We start from the raw sequence: 25,522 nt of genomic DNA, 5'->3' as shown, positions 1-25,522 counted from the left end.
ATGTCTCTCTCTATCTTTCAGTTGCCATGATGGGTGCACATATGCCAATGACTAGTGATCTCAATGGACTTAGTCCCTCTCAGACACTGCCACCCTCCTTATCTATGCCGTCCACATCACACTGTACTCCACCCCCACCGTACCCCTCAGACTGCAGTATTTCCAGGTAAGTTTTAAAAAAGTTACTGATCAATAGGTTTCCTTAGATCCTGATATCCCACAAACATCCTGCCAAGCAGTGAGTTATGTCCCACGTCATATTTGCTCAGTTTTGCAAAAAAATAAATACATATATTTATATTTTCTGCAAGATTGTGTCTCATCGATTCTATTCTAGTTTCACATAGATTTTTTTTTATTATGTCTGTTACATGTTTTGAACAGTGTACAAGTATGCTTAATCAAATTTCATTAATTCTATGTTTGTATAGCTAACAAGTTTCAGCATTAAGAGCAGATTAACGTATGATTTTTTTTATTGCTTTGCTAATCTGGGTTCATTACAACTAGCACACCTATGCATGACACCGTATCAATATATGTCCTCTAAATCACTTTCAGTGATATAATTAATTTCATCCAAACACTTGTGAGTTTACACCTGTTTTAATACCATTTTAACAAAGCTTTCTATGAAAAATTGCATTGATGATAAAATTAAAGGATACATTGATAGCCCGGCAGCAAAACTAATAACAATATTGAAAGTAAGTTCTTAACGGAACACTATAGGGTCAGGAACACAAGCATGCATTCTGGGCCCTATAGTGTTAAAACCACCATCTAGGTGGCTTGCCCCTCACTTAGCCCACTTAAAAGAAGTTAAAACTCACCTTATTTCCAGCGCCACATGGGTCCACCAGCACTGGCTCTGCCCCTTTGGTGACATCATCAGAATTGCCGATTTTTAACCAAACCAATTGGCTAAAATCGACAAGGGGACGGGGCCAAAATCCATTTGGCCAATGAGCACCTCTTATAGAGATGCATTAAATGAATGCATCTCTATACGGAAAATTCAGCGTTACCATGCAATGTGTGGAGACGCTGAACGGCAGTGCTGCATACTGTGCAGCACTGCCCCACGAAGCACTTCCAGTGGCCATCTGAGGAGTGGCCACTTGGAGGTGTCCCTAGGGGCAATGTAAACACTGCCTTTTTTTTCTGAAAAGGCAGTGTTTGCATTGAAAAGCCTGTAGGCAATGATTATACTCACCAGAACAACACAATTAAGTTATAGTTGTTCTGGTGACTATAGTGTCCCTTTAAGTAGAAAGGAAGGGTAGGCAAATCAAAGTCAATTAAAAGTATGAAATGATAGTGTAATATAAAAACTGGCACTTTCGGCACATTAACATCTAAATTTAATGATTGTCTGAATTAAAACGTAAGCTTTAAAAAGCAAGATTGTATTAAAGAACCAAATATAGATTATACCATGCAAAACATTTTAATTTGTTCTGCAAAATATTTCCTAAACTGTACTAAGGTCAATTTTGGTTTTGTCTCTCATTTCTTTAGCATACACATTTAAACAAGTTATAGTGAAGAATTTATAAGAATTCAGCTACTTTACAATGCCACTAACAATGGTGACATTTAAAATGACATCACTAGTGAGAAAGGGAAAGTTAAGGATGGGTTTTGGGGAAGGTAAAAGCTGGGAGAAGGTAGGGTTAAGAGTACCTGCCCTTAAGGTTCTAAGGACTATTAATTCTAATGATTTTTAGAGAAAGCCCCTATCTTCGAAACCTGTTTCCTACCACCCATAAATCTTTATCTTAGGGTACACTGTATCTCTCACCATTACAGCACTTGGTGCATCAGCATCCCATTGACTGTAATAATTATGTTTAATTCAGCAACATTGTAATATTGTTCATGGTGATGATGACTTTTTAAAGGGACGCTATAGTCACCAGAACAACTACAGTTTATTGAATTTGTTCTGGTGAGTAGAATAATTCCCTTCAGGCTGTTTGCTGTAAACAGTGTATTTTCAGAGCAAATGCAGTGTTTACATTACAGCCTAGTGATTACTTCACTGGCCACTCCTCAGATAGCTGTTAGAGATCCTTCATGGGTCATGGCTGCCTAAAATGCATCCAAAAATTCAATGTCTCCACCCTCTGTGTGCAGACACTGAACTTTCCTCATAGAGATTCACTGATTCAATTCAGCTATATGAGGAGATGCTGATTGGCAAGGGCTGTGTTTGAATTGTGCTGGGTCTGCCCCTGATCTGCCTCTTTGTCAGTCTCAGCCAATCCTATGGGGAAGCATTGTGATTGCATCAGGCTACCACTTTTGCTGATATCAGCAGGCAGTGGGCAGAACTAAATGACAAAGCATGCAGCTCCAGACTTGAATACAAGTAAGATTTTTACTATATTTAGGGAGGCAAGATGGTGCCAGGAGGAGAGGGCTAGATGGGGGTCTTGACCCTATAGTGCTCTTTTAAAGTCAACTTTATTAAAATATTATTTTGTACAGTTAGACATTCTTCACACCCTTACTGTATACTAAATATTGCTACAAGCAATGGAATATATCCCTAAGTGAGAGGTGAATCAGTACAATAAACTTCACTAGGATTTTGCTTACGTCAGAGAAATAAGAAACACCATTTACTGTTCAAAGCTAGAAGTATGAAATGCAGCCAATATAATTTTATATATGTTTTATAATTTACAATAAACGCTTCTGTAGGTGAAATTTGTATTTCATCATTTTATAAATTAAGCTACATTTATGTTTGATCTGTTTGTAATATGTAATATCTAACATGAGATAAGTATTGTTTTACACTTTTCTATTGTATTCTGTTTTGTAGTTTAATTTGTGGTTAAACAATAGATCTACTACATGACTACGCCATATGTATTTTCTGTTTAACATTGTTAGATTTTTGGTTGTTTCTAACCCCAATTTAGCACATTTAGTTCTGCATGTTTTTCAAGCCTATCTGACAATATTTTGGGCATATTAAAATTATTTAATGGCATAAAGTAATGCTATGTTTGTATCAGTAAGCACTTTAATAGGACAAGTGATAGAATATTCTCAAAAAAGAATTATGTAAAATAAAAACCTGTGTATTTTGTTTTATTTATATGTATTTATTGCCTGTGCAATATTTTCTTAATAAAGCAACAGTTTAAAAAAAAAAAACACATAAAACAAAAATGTAGCTAAATAATTTTTGTATGCCCAAAATAATATGACATTTCCCTTTAAAAGTGCATTCTGCAACCTTTGCTACTCAGCACCTAAAGCATAGAATCATAATCATAATCCTAGTAACCAGAATCTTAAACACATAGCTGTTCTGCAATGACATTGAAAAGTAAGGGGTTGTATTTTGCACCCCCTTACAGTCACCTGGGCTTGGATCCATCCCCCTCCCCTAATCAATTTGTGCATGCGTACGGACAAGTAAAAGAAAGACGTGAGGTGAGATAACATCGCTGGCTTTACCTCTACAACCACAATCCTGTAATCTAGTGTTTGTTGGGGACTGGGCATAAAATAAAATTGCAGAAAACAGACGTATTTATTAGCTGCAAAAATGCCGATTTATTTTCTTCTTAAATTCTTATTGAAACCAGTTCATGTACTGTAAAACTGCATGGAGTTTGTTCTGTTCTTGTTTCCGGCTACTGCTGTTAATGCATTCTGAAATATCTTCCCAGTTACTGAGTGTCAGATGCATATTGTGCTATGTTGCACAATTGTAGATCATACTTGCCGTATTCAAAGGATAATTGTGGAGACCTGTGCTCCTTTTATAATGTGATTCCTTCTCAGATTTATAGCACAATATCAGTTGTTAGGGATTACCAATAGGTCATTCCTCAAAGTAGCACCCCATATAAACCCAGACTCAAAGGAATCCATGTTTAAAATGGAATGAGGCAAAATGTGATTCTTTGTTAAACTAATTTGCATATGCCCACCCAGAATCCTTTGCGGTAGTAACATCACTGCAAATTTGTGATTTCTGTGGGAAAAGCAAGTCTTAGGGCTTGACTGGTGTGCAGATTGTTGTTTAACATTGTATTAACTAACCACAGACTTCAGGTGGAAGGGGTTTTCAATCACAATTTTTCCCCACCATAACTATATTGGTTGTTTATATATATATATATATATATATAAATATATTTATATTTTAATAAGCAGTTTTGTGAATGTATGAATTATACTACTGTTGTACTTCGTAATACCACAAAAATAAATGGTCAAGGATACACAATTTATTTCTTGTTGTGCTTATTTGTATAGTAACAGAATGCAATTACTGTGTTCTTTAACATTCAGATACATTTTAGTAGATGGCTTATCAAAGAGCAATGTAACTTTAAGGCCACTTTGCCATCACATATCCAACTTTTAATTCCCAGCGATAGGTTTGCGCACAAAGCCACATTCATCTATGTATATGCACATAATATATATAATGGATGTAATGCATTAACTTTACATTTTGTCTTCTCTCTAGTTTTTTAGTGAGATTGGGATGTTCATCTTGTCTGGACTATTTCACTACCCAGGGTTTGACCACAATCTATCAGATTGAACACTACTCAATGGAGGTGAGGCTCTATATAGTTTATATTTTTATTTGTAATTCATCTCACTTCTTGAGTAGCCCTACAAATGTTATTCTGGCATTACGATTGGTGAAAGACTTTTAATACAAGTCTTTTCTGATCAGTGGACGATTTATTAAACAGTGACTTTTAAAGAATTCAAAACTATATTTCAGGCTATTGTCTACTGAATTTTATAATCTGTTTTCTTGCAAAATTCCTTGAATGGAAAAATTTAGATTGGTCTACATAGATACCATATCAGACTATGACTATATGTCTAGATTATCCTTTACTAATTTAAGTACATTAAAGGTACAGTGAGCACTGTTAGTTTGGTTTTTTTTGAACTATGCAGAATTTAACACACAGGGTTATTCACTAAAGTGAGAATAGCAAATGATTCAAAGTGAACAAGGAGGGAATTTCAAATTTAAGGCCAAATGGAAAAATTGAATTTTAATTCACCTATTTTGACCTAAAAGTTGGAATTCATTTTGTATATCTGGAAATTCTCACTTTAGTGAGTAACACTGATATTCTTTGCAGGGCATTTGTATCTTTAACAAAAAAATTTTAGTCAGTCTGTATTATCTAAAATCACTTTTTTTTTTTGCTTAAAAAGTATAATAGGCATCTTGTAGATTATCAGCTTTAGGCTTATTTTTTGCTCTTCTCTTCATAGATGAAGATCAGCTTACTTTAGTAGCTTTCCTTATAGAATATGTTTAGTGGTCTGGACTGAGGCTGCTTCCTCCATGAGAAAAATGTAAAGGTCCTTGACCTTAATGGTATTTGTATATTTATGGCACTTACCTAATGTCAACCATAGGCCTCGGTTTAATACAGTCTGTTACAAAAACTTTTCAAATGATTTATCTACAAAAAATCCTTCAGACTTTAACTGTGACTTCTGTTACTAAGTCATTTGAAAGGTTGTCCTAACATATTGTGATCATTAGAAAATCTCATAAAAAAATATTAAATTGAGGCTACAATATTTCAGTGCAGTAATTCTACCTACATTCCTCATAGCCCTGAAATTGTAAATAAAATAGTAAGTAAATTAAAGTATGTCTATATTTAGGACTTGGCCAGCCTGAAGATCCCAGAACAATTCCGTCATGCTATCTGGAAGGGTCTTTTGGAGCACCGACAGATGCATGAGTTTTCATCTCCTCCTCACTTGCTCCGCACCACCAGCAGTGCTTCCACTGTCAGTGTGGGCTCCAACGAATCCCGCGGGGAAAGAGTAATCGATGCTGTGCGCTTCACGCTACGTCAAACTATCTCCTTCCCACCTCGGGATGAGTGGGGTGACTTTGGCTTTGACATGGACAACAGGAGGAACAAGCAACAACGTATCAAGGAAGAGGGCGAGTGACTTAATCCTCCCATGTACTTTTAATTGCTACCAACTGCCATATAGGGCCACCATCGAGATTCTTTGACTGGAGAACCAACCTTCAAAAACAGATTTGTGTATGCGAGTGTGTGCGTGAAAATATTGGAATTAAAATGGAAATGAAAAAAAGAATGGAGAGTGAGCAAGAAACACAGACTACATGTAGAAGTCTGCTTAGAGAGTTGTGCCAAAAATAAACAATGCATAATGTCTTATTCAACATGGTGAGAATCTACATCAAGGAGAGTAAAGGTTAAGGGCATGGCTTGTGTGTGCCTATACATATAGTTACTATAAATCAGGCCTCTCCTCTTTGTTCTGCCACACCTTTATTCTCGTATAAAACAACACAAGTAAGATTTAAATGTCTTAATATATATTCGTAATAACTGAATAATGAAAAGTTAATATATAGCCTCAGTAAAATATTCTGCTATTGACATAGACATGCAAAGTAAAAGGGCATAAGAATATTAGAACAATACGAGTAATGTAGTTTAAAATACCAATGAAGTATACACAATGCACACACACACACACACACACACAATTTAGCAGTGCTGGAGCTTTAATGCATTATCCGTAGCCTACACGTAAACCTTTTGTTGTACGAATATCCATACAATTTAATAAAAGTTAACTACATAAGGCACCTATAAAGTTAAACTCAGTGATCATTCACTTGTAAGCTTATTATTGAAGTTTGTCTTGGTAATTTAAACTGTGTTACATGTATTATTGCGTGTTTCATGTTTTTCCTTACTCAGTAGTCAATATGACACCTTTTCTTAGAAGGCATCCAGACAGTTCACATTTCATGCACTTACAAATGAACATACCTATTTATAGTTTCACTTATGTGGATGTAAGTTCCGAACTTAACTCTCTATGTATTCCCTATCAGTGTACTACAAAACTAGTCCACTCTTAATCCATTTGATAATGTGATTGTAGTCTAATGTGATTACAGCTCGGAGGTCCATGTTCATGCATAGAATGTGGAATATTGCGTGCGTGAGCCTCAAGATAGTAGTTTGTATTGCTCCAGGCCTATGTAGTCTGATGGTGGTCCTGTTGCCATAACATAATTCCTAAATCAATTTTTTGTATAGAGCCAAGATTGGTAACTAATGTGCTAGGCACAAAATTGCACTTAATAAACGTTATATGTTCATATATATGAAAACGTTTACATCAAGGGGTACAGCTTATATGCTTATTGTGCTTCTAGAGAACTAAAAAACCTTGTTCATATCTCCAGTGCTAAATGGAATCACAACTTTGTGTGGTTCACTGTATTTTTTATAATAAATGATTCTTTTTGTATATCTTAAGTAGAACAACCACACTGATCTCGATTTAGTATATGGTGAGAAATAAAGCCATTCAATTTTATTCAGACTTATCTAGTCTTTTGGGGGACACAAATTTGAGCATTTGCTTATTTTTTTTTTAAAGTGGAGGAATTGTTGTGTGTGTGTGTGGGGGGGGGGGGAGTGTTGTCGCCATTTTCATAGCTGAATAGATGTATAATAGAATATAGATACATATTCTAAATCGAAGGTTGGATGACTTTCCACCATAACCACTTTAATAAATTGTAGTGGTTATGGTGCTTAGAGTACCACTTGAAGCTGAACAGAATTATTTATGTATGTGCAAATTTTAAAGCACTTGAGCATATATTTTTTTTCAAGGACCTTCTTTTAATAGGTGAATAGAGCAAATCAACCTTAAGAAGCAATATGGTACCATTAATAAAGACTGCTATTAAGGATTTGCTTACACGGTTTTCCAACAGCAGAATTAATTTGCATGGCAGGAACATTAACAACCAGCATTTATCAGACCTTACTGTTGTTTATTACATGAGCACTTTGAAGATCAAACACAGGGAATAGTTCTATTCATGTCTTACAATAGCCTTCATTTTCTAGTTGGTAAGAAAGGAAGATTATTCTTTTTTAAAAGCAGTAATAATTAATATGCTATATGTAGCTTAAATGGTTTATTTTGATGATTTTTTAATGATATATCCCATTGTGTTAATTGATAACATAATGTCAAATAACATTGAGATAAAAGGTTGATGAAAATTACTTTTCTTTTTAAACCTTAATGATGGGAAGAGGCTTTAGAATATAACTTAAATCTTTCACCATGTCTAGAACTAAGTAACATTGTTTTTTTCATGCCCCATACTACAATGACCTGGATTTTTTAACCTTGATAAATTATATCAAATTCTATAAAATATTGCTGTAAAATTGGTTTTACGCTGTACTACAAACGGTACTAATTTTCATAACTTAACTTAGCTCAGTCTAAAAATGTCCTGCAGTAAATGGTGTTATAGGATCATATTGAAGTTTAAAACCATTCTTTATTTTTCATTTCAAACTATCCTTTATAAACACTGTTAAATTCTGACTGTATAACACAGAATCTCGTTGTTTGTTTCAAAATGTCCTCTGTATATTATTGATCTCGGAAAAATTATGAATGATTAAATTGCGTTGTTGAACTATGTCCTTGCATTGTGGACATTTGGTGTTGTTGCATAATGTTATCAAGTGTGGAACCAAATTCATAAATCTTTATCCCTGTAGAGCAGTGGTTCTCAAACCAGTCCTTATGGCCCACCAACAGTCCAGGATTTATGTATTTACCTGTTTTATTCCAATGGAGATACTAACAAAACCAGGGCCGGTGCAAGGATTTTTGGGTACATAGGCAAAGATGTATTTTTCCGCCCCCCCCCCCCAATTCAAAAATAACATCTTCACCTATGTGCCTCTTAACCAGCCCCTCTCCCCGTCCATTATTGGTCCCCTCCCTTCCCTGTCCCTTAGTGTTCTTCTGACAGTCACACACACTCAATGACAAACACAGAGACTCACTGATCTGACACACACACTGATTGACACTCATTGACAGACACACTGATAGTCACACACAGACTCAATGACAAAGATACTCTCACTGATTTGACAGACACTCACAAACACACACTGACAGACACACACATACACTGACACACTCATACACTCACATGCAACACTCATACAATCACTCACAGACACACATACACTCACTCACGCACACACTCACAGTCACTCACAGACACACATACACTCACACACAGTCACTCACAGACACACATACACTCACACACACTCACTCACAGACACACATACACTCACTCACGCACACACTCAAACACAGTCACTCACAGAGACACATACTCACACAGACACTCACACAGACACTCACACAGACACTCACACAGACACTCACACAGACACTCACACAGACACTCACACACACAGACACACAGACACATCACATACATTCACAAATTATTTTCATAAATAAATAATATCCACCCAGCCTCCCTACCTGGAGAGCTGGTGTGGATCATTCCCTGGGGTCCAGTGGGGCTGCTGGGCGGCGTGCGGCAGTGCTGCGATCAGGCGCGGCGAGGGAGCTCTATCCTCTCTGCTCTGCTCCCTCGCTCGCTGTCTGCAGATGCCGCGGGAGCCGGAATATGACGTCATATTCCGGCTCCCGCGGCATCACTAGACAGCGCGCGAGGGAGCAGAGCAGAGAGGTTAGAGCTCCCTCGCCGCGCCTGATCGCAGCACTGCCGCGCCGGGGGCGGAGATGGTGGCCGACAGGAGGGAGAGCTTCCCTCCTGCCGGTCACTGAAATCTTGCGCCCCCGGAGCCGGTGCGCCCTAAGGCGGCCGCCTGTGCCGCCTTATGGACGCGCCGGCCCTGAACAAAACCATGACTGTTGGTGGGTCTTGAGGACTGGTTTGAGAACCACTGCTGTAGAGCATTTAAAAATGCAGAATATTGGCTGTGCCCATGTGTTCTAAGTGAAAAATGTACTCTTCAGTCTGACTTATATTCACTGCCAAAGGTGCAATATTTTGGTGCCATCTAACCCACAAAGCCTTTGACTTCCCATTATCCTGTTAAAGTTTGTAAAGTGTACATATATTCTGTGTATATTTCTGTTTTATCATGTTTTTCTATTTTTTTTTAGTATATTGGGATAGCAGGTCTTCCAAACCCACTGTTATAATCATATATATGTATATTAATATAATTTTCAGGGTCACAAATTATTTGATTCATTTGTTTTTCTTTAAAGTTTTTTAATGTTCCGTTGGAACATGCAATGTTTTTCTATAAAGAGTCCAAGATTTCAAAGAGAAGTGATATCTTGCAGTAAATTGGTATTTTTATATGTATACTCACTAGTGAATACATCAAAAGGGGTATATACAACGTGTGGCGTTCCTGCTGCTGTGTTTGTAAATCTAGAATGCACAGCCAAACATTTGAAAAAGACTGGGCATCGCATGAGCTGCAGTTCACAACAGCTAGAGTGCCAAAGGTCCCCCATCCATGTTGGTTACTGCAAACAGACAGGACCAGTCTATACGGTTCCACTTAATGCTCTTGTAAAACATTGACAACTGTATATATGTGTAGCTAGCTGTTAAAGATAAAAGATTCCAACTGGATTTCAATGCTACTAAAAATGTCTCTTGTTGTTTTGTTATATGTTTCATGTAAATATCTGTTTTTCAAGGTGATATGGTTTATCTAAAATTGTATGATTTATTCATAAGTTCTTAATAAATGTTGGAAAAATATAATGCTTAATTTACTTTTTATAGTGCATGATACCACACATTACTACATAGCTAGGGTTACTGACTAAAGTGTAAACTGTTGGGAATTCAAAGAGGATTTAAAATTTTAGACCAAAATAGCTGAAGTCATTGCTTCATAAATGGAAGTGATCAATGCAACTTGATGCACTGGCAACAACACTGGTGTGTTGTCATTATTGGTAAGGAAGTGTTCCCAAGCGTTGGGCAAGTTGCGTTAGAACAAGGGAGTATGTAGGCAGGGGCAGGGTTGTAACACAAAAAACAGATCTTGGACTCTGTGACACACATAGAGAGCATGTATGTAATTAATGTTTTCTGAAGCAAAAAATCTACATAATTTAGAATATTGCATAAGGAGATGTTGTGTCTTTAAAAAGGAAATCTTTCATGGTAGGTCAATTTTAAATGTAAGAGCACTTCACAAAAAAAAATTAATATATTCTTGCAAATAATTTCTGAAACATTAAAATGACCTCTATACAGGCAGGGGTGTTATGGCAAAGATGGGTAGCAAATTTTCAAGCAAAATTTAAATCTATATGTCTGCTGCATATCCACACTCATAAATCTTAACTCACCCTATCCACTCCAGTGGGTGAAATCTCTGAATGTCGCTCTCTCTTTGGGCCAGGAATCAAGATGAACATTGTTCCAGTCTGTGGTCCAAAACCTCGGAGGACTCTCTGCGAAATGGGAGCCTAACGAGACTTTAACCATGCCATTGGGTTTGAAGGGTTCAGTGGTCTATTGGCACCGGTTCTTATTACAGCCTAGGCTTGGGTGCTTTACAACAAAGGTGCTGGAGTGCCTCATTGCCTGTCTCTGAAGAACAATGTGTCCTTACCTGCAGGCGTGGTGTGGGGGCAGATATTTGGCAGTTTAAGATCCAACCAAAATATGGAGGATACAGCTGTAAATCTACAAAAAAATAAAAACATATAATAGTGCAACACTGCATAAATAGTATTAGAATGCACTATTGGGTTACACTCACAGAATTGAGAAAGATGTTATCGCCTTAGGGTGCCTCACTTGATGGAGATGTGGGGTTAATCCAAAACTCCTCCTTTTCCGACAATTGCACTGCAGCATGAAGGGCCGGATTCAAGGTGAAGGATATATTATTCTGCTTTATTTAGTGCAAAACAAAAATTAAAACAAAATTATAAAACAAAAGAAGTAAAAATATCTAAAAGAATATATATTGGTGCTATACTAAGTCCTACACGTTTCGTCCAAGAGGACTTCCTCGGGGACCATTAGATAGTCAAAACAACCAAGTGAGATAAAATCAGCAATACAAAAAAATCACAATGAAAAAAGCAGTATTACCCCTCACTGCTGAGTCTCTTCTTTTATATAGCCCATAGTTCATCTTATTGGTGGTCCAGTGGGTGTTGTCTTGCATCCCCAGTTGTGTTTAATGCTTCAAAATTAATTCCCCAGGTTTCCTTTGATCGGATCCCATCTTTTGACGTCACTTCTGGGGCACTGGTTCCAGCTGGCTCTTTATGATGACACGTGGGTTCCACTTGGCGGCCATCTTACGTTCCACCTCCAGTTCGCAAGGCGGCCGTCGATTGAATCTCTCTCCCACAGGGGGGGTCTATGTGATGGAAGTCTAATTGGAAAAAGAAAAGAAAAACTATTAAGTCCAATAGGAGAAGTGCTTGTGGATACAACTCCCCCTATATAAATGAACTTTGCTGTATAGATGAGCCCTAAACACATAATAATAGTATTGGGCATTGAAAAGATATTAAATAATTAACAGACACCTGAATAAATGTGGAAATCTGAAATGTTATATAGTTCCTCCATTTGAGAATGTATCCAAGCACTTCCCCAACTGAATTCTATAATACATACATTATTTTAAATATGGGAGCAATTCACTTATATGCTTATTGATGAGTTGTTGAATATCTCTAAACTCTAATGGAGAATCTGAATGGACTTCTTAGTCAAGTATTTTCTTGTAAATAATAAGGACTCATATACCATAATTATAGATTATCCTCATCCCAAAAATATATGTTAAACGGGTAACAAGTACTTTCATTCTGATGTAAATCTGTTGCTACACAAATCCATACATATAGTGAACTATTCCCATTTATATCACAAAAAACATACAATAACCACTTAAGTGTTGAGACCCCCGAGCTCCAAAGTGCCCAACTGATAAATCCAGAGGGTCTTTTGCTGTGCCAACCTTTCGTCCCTATTTCCTCCTCTACAGTGGGGACTAATATGTTTAATACCTCATCTTTCGCTCTCCCTCCAAGTTTGTGGTACCAACATTAGTCCATCCTTGCAAGCGCGCTGTCTTGGCGTCATACTTGACTCTGGTCTCACCTTTGAGCCTCACTTCCAGCATGTTGCCAAATCCTGTAGATTCCATCTTAAAAACATAGCCCGCATCCGCCCCTTTCTTGCACCAGATACTACCAAGGAGCTTGTCCATGCTCTAGTAATTTCCCGCATGGATTATTGTAACCCTCTCCTGATTGGTCTTCCCAATAGCCGTACTGCACCCTTACAGTCCGTAATGAATGCTGCTGCTAGATTGATTTTCCTCTCTAGTCGTTTCTCTCACACCTCACCCCTCTGCCAGTCCTTACATTGGCTTCCTGTATGCTATAGGAGTCAATTCAAGGTACTAACTAACACCTATAAAGCACTGAACAACTCTAGCCCCTCTTATATCTCCTCACAGATCCATAGGTATGTCCCTTCTCGGTCTCTCCGCTCTGCCCGTGACCACCTGCTGTCCGTTGTCCGCACTCGTACGGCCAACTCGCGCTTGCAGGACTTCTCACGGGCGGCTCCCTTCCTATGGAATAGCCTGCCTACCGCCATCAGACTCTCCCCTAGTCTTGCATCTTTTAAGAAGTGCCTTAAAACCCATCTCTTTAGGAAAGCTTATGGCCTCCAAGACTAACCCTTACCTCACATACCTGTCTCTTGCCCTCTCCTAAAGGGCAGCCCACCTTATTTGATTGTAAATTCCTGTCCTAATGTGTTTTACACCCCACCTCCTATAGAATGTAAGCTCGTTTGAGCAGGGTCCTCTTCAACCTATTGTTCCTGTAAGTTTATTTGTAATTGTCCTATTTATAGTTAAATCCCCCTCTCATAATATTGTAAAGCGCTACGGAATCTGTTGGCGCTATATAAATGACAATAATAATAATAATAATACCTAAGCAGAACAAATGTTGCAGTGAACCAGAACTGTGTGGTTATTTATTCCTTTCCTAATATTATTCTGATGTTCTAGGAATCTATTTTTAACTCCCTTTTTGTTCTACCAACATATTGTTTGCCACACAGACACTGTTGCAAATATACCACATAGTTCGTGTGGCAATCTATCACCTGTTTGATCCAATATTTTTTGCTAGTTACTGTACTAATAAAATCTCTTTTGATTCCCATTTTAATACCAGTTGTTTCATATGCTATGCAGCGTAGACAGCCTCTAAAACCCAAATTATGTTCTGTTTTTTTTTATCTTTCTGAGTATGTTTAATACTGTAGCTCAGAGCCAAAGTGATTAAAAAAATTTTTTTATTCAGTATTATTGGAGGAAGGTCAGGAAGGACCGGGCCAGGATCTCATCTTCACGTAGAATTCGCCAGTACTTCAATAGCGCTTTTTAAATTTTAAAATGGTCAGTATTATACTTTGTAATGAAAGCATGTTCGAACTTCTTTATTATTTGTTTATCTTTGGGATCCATTTCCTTCGTCTTATCTATAAGTAAGTTAATCCTGCTCATTTTAGAAACTTTTCTTATTTCTTTTTTTCTGAGTGGCTCCTGCCATATCCCTTCGAAACTAGTTTAATTTTTACTATGACTACCTGTTGTTGGAAATCTTGTCATCTAGAGCAGTTGCGACGGACCCTTGTGAATTGATTTTTGCAATTCCACTGAGCCAATGGTCATTATGGCCTATGAACAAAACTATTTCCATTGTTTAAAAAAAAAAAAAAAAAAAATGAGATCACATTGGATCCACTGTTTGAAAGGGTCACATCTATTTTCTCTCTACTCCATTTCGAGGTAAATGTGAGGTTATATTGATTCTGATTAAGGTAATCTACAAATTTAAAAAAAAGAACTTTCAGATCCACGCCAAATGATAAGAACATCATCTATATAACTACGCCATATCACAAGGTCCCTCCCCCAGTTATGCCAAGACCACACTGTTAGCTCCACCCACCTCCTCATGTAGATATTGGCATAACTGGGTGCAAACCTGGTCCCTATGGCAGTCCCCATGATCTGTAAATAAAATATGTTATCAAACATAAAATAATTGTGTTTTAAAATAAAAGCAATAGCCTGTAAAATAAAAAAACCCCAATGGTTGTGAAATGCTTGCATCTTTATGTAAATAATATGGGAACATTGCCTCTATACCTATGTTGTGTTTGATAACTGTGTAGAGAGGAGACATCCAAAGTGGCCCAACTGTAATGATTATCCCACTCTATATTTTCTAGTTCTTGAAGAATTGCTTTTGTATCGTTAACATATGATGTGGCTTTTTGTGCATAAACCTGCAGAAAGGAGTCTACAAATCCCGAGAGACCTGCTGTAATTGAATTGTTTCCACTGATGATGGGACTTCCTGTGGGGTAGTGAGGGATTTGTGTATCTTTGGTAAGAAATTAAAAATTGGAATAACCGGATGTAAATTAAATAAAATTATATAGCATTTTATGTAATAATATTTGTGGTAATGCTTTTTAAAAATAATCTCTAATTCCCTGTTGAAATTCTTTGTTGGATTGTTTTTTTAACTTTACATATGTGTTTTCATCTCCAAAAATATTATATGCATGTGATAACTAGATTTCCTTGGTCATAATAACAGTCCCTCCCCCCTTATCTGCTTCCTTTATTATAACGTCTTCTCGGTTTCTATGTTTTCTATGTTTCTATGTCTGCAAGATTTTTTAAACAGAGAGTTTCTTCCCTTGTCAGATTTGTTTCCAGAGTTCCACCCTGACTAATGTTACTTAATTCTTTGTTGACTAGATGGAAAAAGGTTTCTACATGTGGCCCTATGTTGTGGCTGGGATAAAACGTTGATTTTCCTCTAAAGAATTCTAATTTATTTGACCTATTATCCATTTCCTTATTAGGATTGATTATTGGAAATTTAAGAAAATGTCTTTTGATAGTTAATTAAGACTATTCGATTTTTAATTGGGTGTAAATTTAAGACCTCTTTTAAGTAGTTTGATTTTGAGATCAGGTAACTGGACATTTGTTTGAATAAAAATACTCTTTCTCATTAACTCTCCTAAAATAGAATTTCTTTCATTGTGCAGTCTCCTGATCCATATCCATTATTTTTGGGGAGATTCCACCTGTAGTGCAGAGAACTGATTTTGATGTTCCCAATAGATCTTTCTTGGTTGAAAATAACTTGTTATGTGTTTGTCTTTGGGTCGGCTCTCTTGTTCTAAAAAAAATGGAGATGGTTCGGGGAGGGACTTTTTCTATAATTAGAGTTATTTATATGATTTTCTTTTGGCCGGCAATTTCTATCTGCATGGTGTGGACGTCCAGGGGAGGGGCTTTCTCTATGACTTTGATTTGGTTTATCAACTCTTGTCTGAGATGCAAAATATTTATTTATTCTAGGTGAATTATTGTTTTCTTCATATCCCTATGGACTTATTTTCCAAATTTCTTATTACCGGTATATATCTAAATTCCCTTTTAAATTGAGTATTTTTTTGGATTCTGTTTTATTAAGCTATTTAATTTCCCTCTAGGGATATAAGCCTTCTGCCATCCGAGTTTCTCATTGTTGAAAACATATCTTTCATCTCTGAGTTTTCACCTTTGTATTCTTACATGCACATTTGTGTTTTGGATATGGAGATGCCAAATCTAAACATAAAGACTCATCTATACCTAAATTATATAAATTATTGTATGTTAATGATTGTGTTCTTCAAATTTAACATTTTAGTTGTCAAATCATATTCTTTTTTGGTACAAAGTTCCAGTTATGTTCTGTTTTATATTGGTCTTTATGTGTAGTATATGGCAATCCCATTTACATTAGAGGGAGCAGATGATATCTATATCAGCGTTGAGACCTCCAGGTTCCAGGGTGCCCAATTGATGGATCCAGAAGGTCTCCCGCTGTGCTAACCTTTCCTCCCTATTGCCACCCCTCCAGTGGGGTTTAATATGTTCAATGCCAAAACACTTAAGGGTCTGCCACCTTAAGTGTTTTGGCATTGAACATATTAAACCCCACTGGAGGGGTGGCAATAGGGAGGAAAGGTATATGAGACACACAAAGGGGCTTGAGGGAAGTAAACAGCACACACATGGAGTTGTAAGAGAAACAAAGGGAAAAATTAGGGGATACCATATACTAAAGGGGGTGTAAGACAAAAAAGGTATACACAAAAGAGAGGATAAGAAACACAAAAGGGGTTAGAAATTTGAGAGGGAGATTAATGAACACACAGATGAAGATGCATTTTTTGAGGGGAACGGGGGCAAAATGCATTTTCACCTGTGTAACCAAAAATCCTTGCACCAGCCCTGTATCTGAGGATCTCCTTTGGAGCTGGATGACTCAATTGTAAAGTAAATTGTGCAGTATGTGATAATCCGATACCTTCACTTTAAATGCGCAGAAAATTCAACACCAGAACTTTAAAATATGCTAGTGTCTAGTACACAAGTCAACCCCCTGTGCATCTTTTGCCCACACATATGCAATTACATTTTTGTTTGTGGTGATTCTGTGTCTGCCTTTCTCTAGAGGACTGTTACAAAAACTGTTACAAAAACCTTATTGCACTGTGTACCTTTAAATGCTATTTTCGCCTTTCTGACTTATGTGCAGTCGTTGGTATGGTTCAGCACGAATCCTTTGTGTAAGCGTATAGGTGGCCGCCATTTCGGGACTTTGCACGTGTTCGCGGCCATCTTACGTACGAACAGCGGTGTTTGCCAGCAATCGTCTGGAACTAAAAACGGAAACGCACCCAGGCGAACACCGCTGAGACCTCCAGGATAGCATAACTTCGTGCTGGACCTACCGAACAGCCCACCGTTCGGTAGGACGATTACTCTCCGCATGGGGAGTACAGCGACCTCCAGGATAACTATGGATGACCATGGGTTCGTGGAGTTTTCCCGTACGAACGGAGACCGACCGCAAGGCCTAAACGTGTGGAACTATTTTCGGCCAGAAAGTCTGTGCGGTCGGTCAAAACTTTGAAAACCCCTAACTCCTGAACCGTTCATCCGAACGGGTTGGTTTTCGGATATGTTGCTCCCCTGAACAAGACCTGTACAGCGGTGTAGGATTTAAAGGGGTACCCCCTGGTTTCAGGGTACATCCAGAACTTGGTTGAAAATATGTACTGTATAATTGGGTTAACTGTTTATCTGAGGGGAGGAGATGTGTGGGAGGTACCCAATGTGTGATTGGTGATTTTATGCCTCCCCCTGGGAGTATCCTGTTTACATGTAACCACAATAAAAAGCAGGCTGGTCAACCCAGTCCTCAGTTCTTACGTGACCCTCAAATCGCTGCTTTGACTCGTTTTGTGGGTAGAAAAGGTATCCTAGCTATGCTATAGCTAGTGGGATGATTCCACACTTACAGGACTCGTATGGAATACTATGGAACTCGGCTCTCCCCTCTTCAGCAACTAGGAATCCAGACAACTAAACGGTCCAGCTCTCAGCTAGCCTAAGGGTAACCGTAACATTTGGTGGCAGCGGTGGGATGATTCTGGATATCCTAGGAGAGGCACGGAACGGATGGAGAGCACCTACGCAAAATTGAAACGTACAACCCTGAAAGATTTATTGGAAAGCAGAGGAAGGCACGCCAGCAACCGGCCAAAGAGGGAACTGATCGCAGAATTGACAGAACTGGATCAAAGCTCCACAATGGCGGAAACACCAATCACGGATGATGATGCAAAGGCAAGAATTGTTCGGGGGAGGCTTCCCTTATACGGGCCAAACCCATCTATAGAACTGATACAACAATTGATGGTGAAGGCAGACGCGGATTTACAAAAGACCCGAGCCTACAACGTTGAAATGGCCAACGCACAACGCACTGCTGAAGCCCCACAAGTAATCGTTCCTGTTGAAACTGCTGGGAAGCCTAAAATACCCTTTGCGGCATTCCGATCCTTCCTGGAGAGCGAGACAGGAATTGATGAGTACTTGGCAGACTTCGAAAGGCAATGCGCCCTGCACCAGATTCCCACCAGAGAGTGGCCCACGATCTTGTCTGGGAAGCTATCCGGGCGAGCCCTGGAAGCTTTTCGTACCTTGGGTGCTGAGGAAGTGACACAGTATGAACGAGTTAAAGAGACTCTGCTAAAAAGATACGCGGTGACTCCAGACACGTATCGCCGGCAGTTTCGGGGCACGAAAAAGAAGCCTAACGATACACATATGGAATGGGCGCACCGAATGCGGAGAGCGGTAAATCACTGGATGAGCGGAAGTAAAGCTGTGACTGGTGAGGAAATTTTACAATTATTCCTCTTAGAACATTTTTACGATGGCATGGAACAAAAAGGGAAGGAGTGGCTGCGAGACAGGCGACCTTCCACTCTAGAAGAAGCGGCCAAATTAGCTGATGAACATTATGATTCACGTCTTCACGAGTCCACAAACTACCGGGCTCCAGCACGGGTTGAGCCCAGAGAGGTTTACCGTGCACCTCCTCGTACGGAGTTCCGGGCCCCAGTACCCGCCGGACCCCCCAGACACTCAGGGTCATCCAATAACAATTTTGATCGTCCTAGGCCCACTTGCCACCGATGCAAGCAACCAGGACATTTCATGGCCAACTGCCCGCTTGGCACACACCAGACGCCCAGGAATTACAATTACCCCTCTGGGCCCTACCGTCCTGCCCGAGCCCTCTGTGTTAACCAGGAGACCCCTATGGAGGAATATTTGGGGCCGCTTCACGAGGCAGACCCGGTATATGCGGCTTCGGATAACCGACAGCACCATCGGCAGAAGGTATGGCTCGAAGGGCGATCTACCGAGGGGTTGAGAGACACAGGGGCTACCATAACACTGGTACAAAGTCATTTGGTGCCAGAACACAAGCGGTCAGGGCAGACCGTAGCCGTTAGAGTGGCGGGAGGGGATGTGTACAAAGTCCCGACCGCTAAAGTACATCTTGATTGGGGAGCGGGGAAAGGAGCTGTGAACGTGGGTATAATGGACCATTTACCTGCTGAAGTACTACTGGGCAACGATTTGGGCCCCATGATTTCTGCCTATGCACCAGTATATAACAATGAAGCGAACCCAGTGACTACACGAGCACAAGCCCGGACGGACCGAGAACCCTCACCAGTGCGGGAGACCCAGGTAAGACCAACCCCGACTTCTCTTGACCTGTTAGACCCCATACCCTGGGACACCCCAGTTACCTTTGAGACCGAGTCTAGGACTGACCCGACCTTACAAAAATACCGGGAACGAGCAGAGACAGGGGGGAGCGGGGCAGATAACGAAACTTTTCTATGGGAAAAAGGGAAACTATACCGCTTGACAGAGAAAAAGGGACAACGTAGGCGACAGCTGGTAGTACCCCACAAATACCGTCGGGAAATCCTCAAAATAGGACACGACATCCCCTTGGCAGGTCACTTAGCTATAACACGTACGCTACACCGCATTACCCACACATTCTTTTGGCCAGGAGTACACGCTGACGTTAAGAATTACTGTAATACTTGCGATGTATGTCAACGAGTGGGAAGGCGAGGCGATCACCCTAAAGCGCATCTAGTCAATATGCCCATTGTAGAGGAACCCTTTAGCAGGGTTGCTATTGACCTAGTAGGACCACTGGCCACCCCTAGTCCCTCCGGTAAGCGCTACATCCTTACCGTAGTAGACTACGCTACCCGGTACCCCGAGGCAGTCGCCCTGTCCAACATCCAAGCGGATACGGTAGCGACTGCCCTGGTACAAGTGTTCTCCCGGGTAGGATTTCCAAAAGAAATTCTATCCGGCCGGGGCACCCAATTCACAGCAGAATTGACCCAACAACTCTGGCAGGTGTGCAAAATTAAATCCCTCCTGAGTTCACCCTATCACCTCCAAACGAACGGACTTTGTGAGAGGTTTAACGGAACCCTCAAGCAAATGCTCAAAACGTTCACACAGGAGTACCGAGATTGGGAACGCTTTCTGCCGCATCTCCTATTTGCGTATCGGGAGGTGCCCCAGGAAACGACAGGGTTCTCTCCCTTTGAGTTGCTCTACGGACGAAAGGTACGGGGCCCCCTAAACCTGATCCGAGAACACTGGGAAGGAGAGACGGAAACGGACGGTGTCCCTATTGTGCCATACGTATTGGAACTCAGGGACCGCATGGAGCAGCTAGCCAAATCAGTGCAGGCTAACCTCCAGTCGGCCCAGAAAAGACAGAAGGTATGGTACGATAGGGGGGCCCGAAGGAGAATCTTCACCGTAGGACAAAAGGTGTTAGTACTTAAGCCGGTAAAGACCGACAAGTTACAAGCATCATGGCAGGGCCCATACCAGATCGTAGAAAAAAGGGGCGACACCACTTATGTTATAGCCAGTTGTCACGACAACAACCTCAGGAAGACATTCCATGTAAACATGCTCAAGGAATACTTGGAGCGACCCGAGAACGTGACCGCCGTATGTTGTCCTCCCCAGGAAGACCCCGACAGTCTACCCATTCCCGACTTACTGGAAAAGAGTCCACCCACAGGGGTAGTGACCCAGGTTCAGATAGGAGACCGACTTAGCCCCACTGAAAGGGAGCAGCTCAATACACTCCTCCAGGCCAAGCACCTCACGTTCTCCCAGAAACCAGGGTACACCACCTTAACTACCCACCAGGTCGATACCCCCGGACAAACACCCTTACGCCAACCCCCGTATCGCATCCCCGAGGCAGTTAGAGCCGGAATGAAGAAGGAGATAGATGAGATGCTCCAACTCAGGGTGATTGAGCCCTCCGATAGTCCCTGGGCCTCCCCGGTTGTCCTGGTACCCAAGAAAGATGGGACAACCCGGTTCTGTGTAGACTATAGGAGACTCAATGAAAAAACAGTAACAGACGCCTACCCTATGCCCAGGGTAGACGAGCTACTTGATCGCATAGCCAGGGGAAATTACCTGACCACTATCGACCTCTGTAAGGGTTACTGGCAGATTCCCCTGGCCCCGGAGGCTATCCCCAAGTCGGCCTTCGTCACCCCCTTCGGCCTATACCAGTTTAAGGTAATGCCGTTTGGGATGAAGAACGCCCCCGCTACATTCCAGCGCTTGGTGGATAGACTCCTGGATGGCTTCCAGGGTTTTGCCTGTGCATACCTGGACGACATAGCGATTCACAGTGAGTCCTGGGAGGACCACTTAGCTCACGTAGGAATGGTTCTGGATCAGATCCGGGCGGCTGGCCTGACTCTGAAACCAGAAAAATGTCACTTTGGGATGGCCGAGGTACAGTACCTGGGTCATCGGGTGGGGTGCGGAAAACAGCGACCAGAGCCGGCCAAGATAGAAGCTGTTGCCAACTGGCCCACCCCCATCACAAAAACCCAGGTTTTAGCCTTTCTGGGCACAGCAGGGTACTATAGACGATTTGTACCCGACTACAGCACACTTGCCAAACCCTTGACTGACTTGACCAAGAAAAACTTACCTCGACAGGTCCTGTGGTCTCCCCACTGTGAAACGGCTTTTCAGGCCCTCAAAAATGCTTTGGTTAATGCTCCTGTCTTGGCGGCCCCAGCCCTTAACAAACGTTTTATCGTCCATACAGACGCTTCCATGTTCGGGCTGGGAGCCGTCCTTAGCCAAGTAGGTGAAGATGGAGGCCCAGTGGCCTACATCAGCCAGAAGCTCCTGCCCCGCGAAGTCAGCTATGCAGCGATTGAAAAGGAGTGTTTGGCCTTGGTGTGGGCATTAAAGAAATTGACTCCCTATTTATATGGACAAGAGTTCACTCTGGTCACCGACCATAACCCGTTGGTGTGGCTAAACCGGGTCTCTGGAGATAACGGCAGGTTATTACGTTGGAGCTTATCATTACAACCCTTCAATTTCACCATTTCCTACCGACCCGGGAAACAGAATGGCAATGCGGACGGGTTGTCCAGACAAACGGACCTCAGCCCAGCATAACCAGCGGTCTGGACAGCCTTAGTCTGCCCCGAAAAGGGGTCAGACGGTGTCTGCCAGAGTGTTCCACAAAAAGGGAGCACTGTTACAAAAACTGTTACAAAAACCTTATTGCACTGTGTACCTTTAAATGCTATTTTCGCCTTTCTGACTTATGTGCAGTCGTTGGTATGGTTCAGCACGAATCCTTTGTGTAAGCGTATAGGTGGCCGCCATTTCGGGACTTTGCACGTGTTCGCGGCCATCTTACGTACGAACAGCGGTGTTTGCCAGCAATCGTCTGGAACTAAAAACGGAAACGCACCCAGGCGAACACCGCTGAGACCTCCAGGATAGCATAACTTCGTGCTGGACCTACCGAACAGCCCACCGTTCGGTAGGACGATTACTCTCCGCATGGGGAGTACAGCGACCTCCAGGATAACTATGGATGACCATGGGTTTGTGGAGTTTTCCCGTACGAACGGAGACCGACCGCAAGGCCTAAACGTGTGGAACTATTTTCGGCCAGAAAGTCTGTGCGGTCGGTCAAAACTTTGAAAACCCCTAACTCCTGAACCGTTCATCCGAACGGGTTGGTTTTCGGATATGTTGCTCCCCTGAACAAGACCTGTACAGCGGTGTAGGATTTAAAGGGGTACCCCCTGGTTTCGGGGTACATCCAGAACTTGGTTGAAAATATGTACTGTATAATTGGGTTAACTGTTTATCTGAGGGGAGGAGATGTGTGGGAGGTACCCAATGTGTGATTGGTGATTTTATGCCTCCCCCTGGGAGTATCCTGTTTACATGTAACCACAATAAAAAGCAGGCTGGTCAACCCAGTCCTCAGTTCTTACGTGACCCTCAAATCGCTGCTTTGACTCGTTTTGTGGGTAGAAAAGGTATCCTAGCTATGCTATAGCTAGTGGGATGATTCCACACTTACAGGACTCGTATGGAATACTATGGAACTCGGCTCTCCCCTCTTCAGCAACTAGGAATCCAGACAACTAAACGGTCCAGCTCTCAGCTAGCCTAAGGGTAACCGTAACAAGGACATTTCTTTTCTGGACCCTATCGCTACCATCTTAGCTACCTGCAAATTCCTCTCTCCAAACTACTTTGAACCTTTGTTTAAGGTGAAACAGGTCAGATGAGTGATAGGGAGCATGATGAGGGTCAGCTAATTCTACACACAGAAGGAAACCAAAATATTTTGTCTGGAATTAAATTGCAAAAGGAAAATTATTGGTTACCCATATTCTCTTAATTACATTTCTTTTATTCAAAAAATAAAAACACATTGCAACTTACAAACATTTTTCAAATATTACAAATATGCAAAAAAAATATTTAATGCAAACCACACATGTGTTCAAGGTGCTAAAATCAATGTGTAAAAATACATATACAGGGTGAGCAAAAAGTAACTTTCTGTATTTTAAATTCCTTTATGCTTCTTATTGCTGCTAAGAGTCACAGATCCTCCATAAAGCATAAATGGTTCCTCAGGTCCAAATGGTTATTTTTCTCTGCAGATTCATTATCAAACAAATGAGACATATTCACTCAGTGGCATTGCTAGAGCTTTCGCCACGCAGGGCGTTCCCCGAGTTTGCTGCACCAGCCACACTGTGAGGAATACAGGGAGCCGGGATATGAAGCGATTCGAATCCCTGTCCCCTCCACAAAATCCGCAACATATATATTTGTAAGCAGTGTTGGCGTTGGAATGCAGGATGTATTTTTGTGCAGTGTTGGCGTTGGAATGCAGGATGTATTTTTGTGCAGTGTTGGCGTTGGAATGCAGGGTGTATTTTTGTGCAGTGTTGGTGTTGGAATGCAGGATGTATTTTTGTGAAGTGTTGGCATTGGAATGCAGGGTGTATTTTTGTGCAGTGTTGGTGATGGAATGCAGGGTGTATTTTTGTGCAGTGTTGGTGTTGGAATGCAGGATGTATTTTTGTGCAGTGTTGGCGTTGGAATGCAGGATGTATTTTTGTGCAGTGTTGGTGTTGGAATGCAGGATGTATTTTTGTGCAGTGTTGGCATTGGAATGCAGGATGTATTTTTGTGCTGTGTTGGCGTTGGAATGCAGGATGTATTTTTGTGCAGTGTTGGTGTTGGAATGCAGGATGTATTTTTGTGCTGTGTTGGCGTTGGAATGCAGGATGTATTTTTGTGCAGTGTTAGCGTTGGAATGCAGGATGTATTTTTGTGCAGTGTTGGTGTTGGAATGCAGGATGTATTTTTGTGCAGTGTTGGCGTTGGAATGCAGGATGTATTTTTGTGCTGTGTTGGCGTTGGAATGCAGGATGTATTTTTGTGCTGTGTTGGCGTTGGAATGCAGGATGTATTTTTGTGCAGTGTTGGTGTTGGAATGCAGGATGTATTTTTGTGCAGTGTTGGCATTGGAATGCAGGATGTATTTTTGTGCAGTGTTGGCGTTGGAATGCAGGATGTATTTTTGTGCAGTGTTGGCATTGGAATGCAGGATGTATTTTTGTGCAGTGTTAGCGTTGGAATGCAGGATGTATTTTTGTGCTGTGTTGGCGTTGGAATGCAGGATGTATTTTTGTGCAGTGTTGGCGTTGGATGCAGGATGTATTTTTGTGCAGTGTTGGCGTTGGAATGCAGGATGTATTTTTGTG

At 40.9% G+C, this 25,522-nt stretch overlaps 1 protein-coding gene across 4 annotated transcripts in view; it reads left to right on the top strand.

Moving 5' to 3' along the window:
• Nucleotides 1-25,522, top strand: part of TP63 (tumor protein p63) — a 401,462-nt gene that overhangs the window by 52,133 nt on the left and 323,807 nt on the right. For 2 of the 4 annotated variants that reach the window (XM_063442800.1, XM_063442799.1), the window contains 3 exons: nucleotides 22-166; nucleotides 4,502-4,595; nucleotides 5,680-7,691. In XM_063442800.1, the coding sequence (XP_063298870.1) occupies nucleotides 22-166; nucleotides 4,502-4,595; nucleotides 5,680-5,976 (536 nt within the window). In that variant the 3' untranslated portion in view covers nucleotides 5,977-7,691. Of the gene's footprint in view, nucleotides 1-21; nucleotides 167-3,377; nucleotides 3,454-4,501; nucleotides 4,596-5,679; nucleotides 7,692-25,522 lie in introns of those variants that run through there. The other 2 variants (XM_063442801.1, XR_010086597.1) reach the window with 2 other exon arrangements.

The sequence above is a fragment of the Pelobates fuscus genome, chromosome 2, assembly GCF_036172605.1.
Source record: "Pelobates fuscus isolate aPelFus1 chromosome 2, aPelFus1.pri, whole genome shotgun sequence".
Classification (NCBI taxonomy): Eukaryota; Metazoa; Chordata; class Amphibia; order Anura; family Pelobatidae; genus Pelobates; species Pelobates fuscus.
This window is presented reverse-complemented; position numbering and strand designations above follow the sequence as displayed.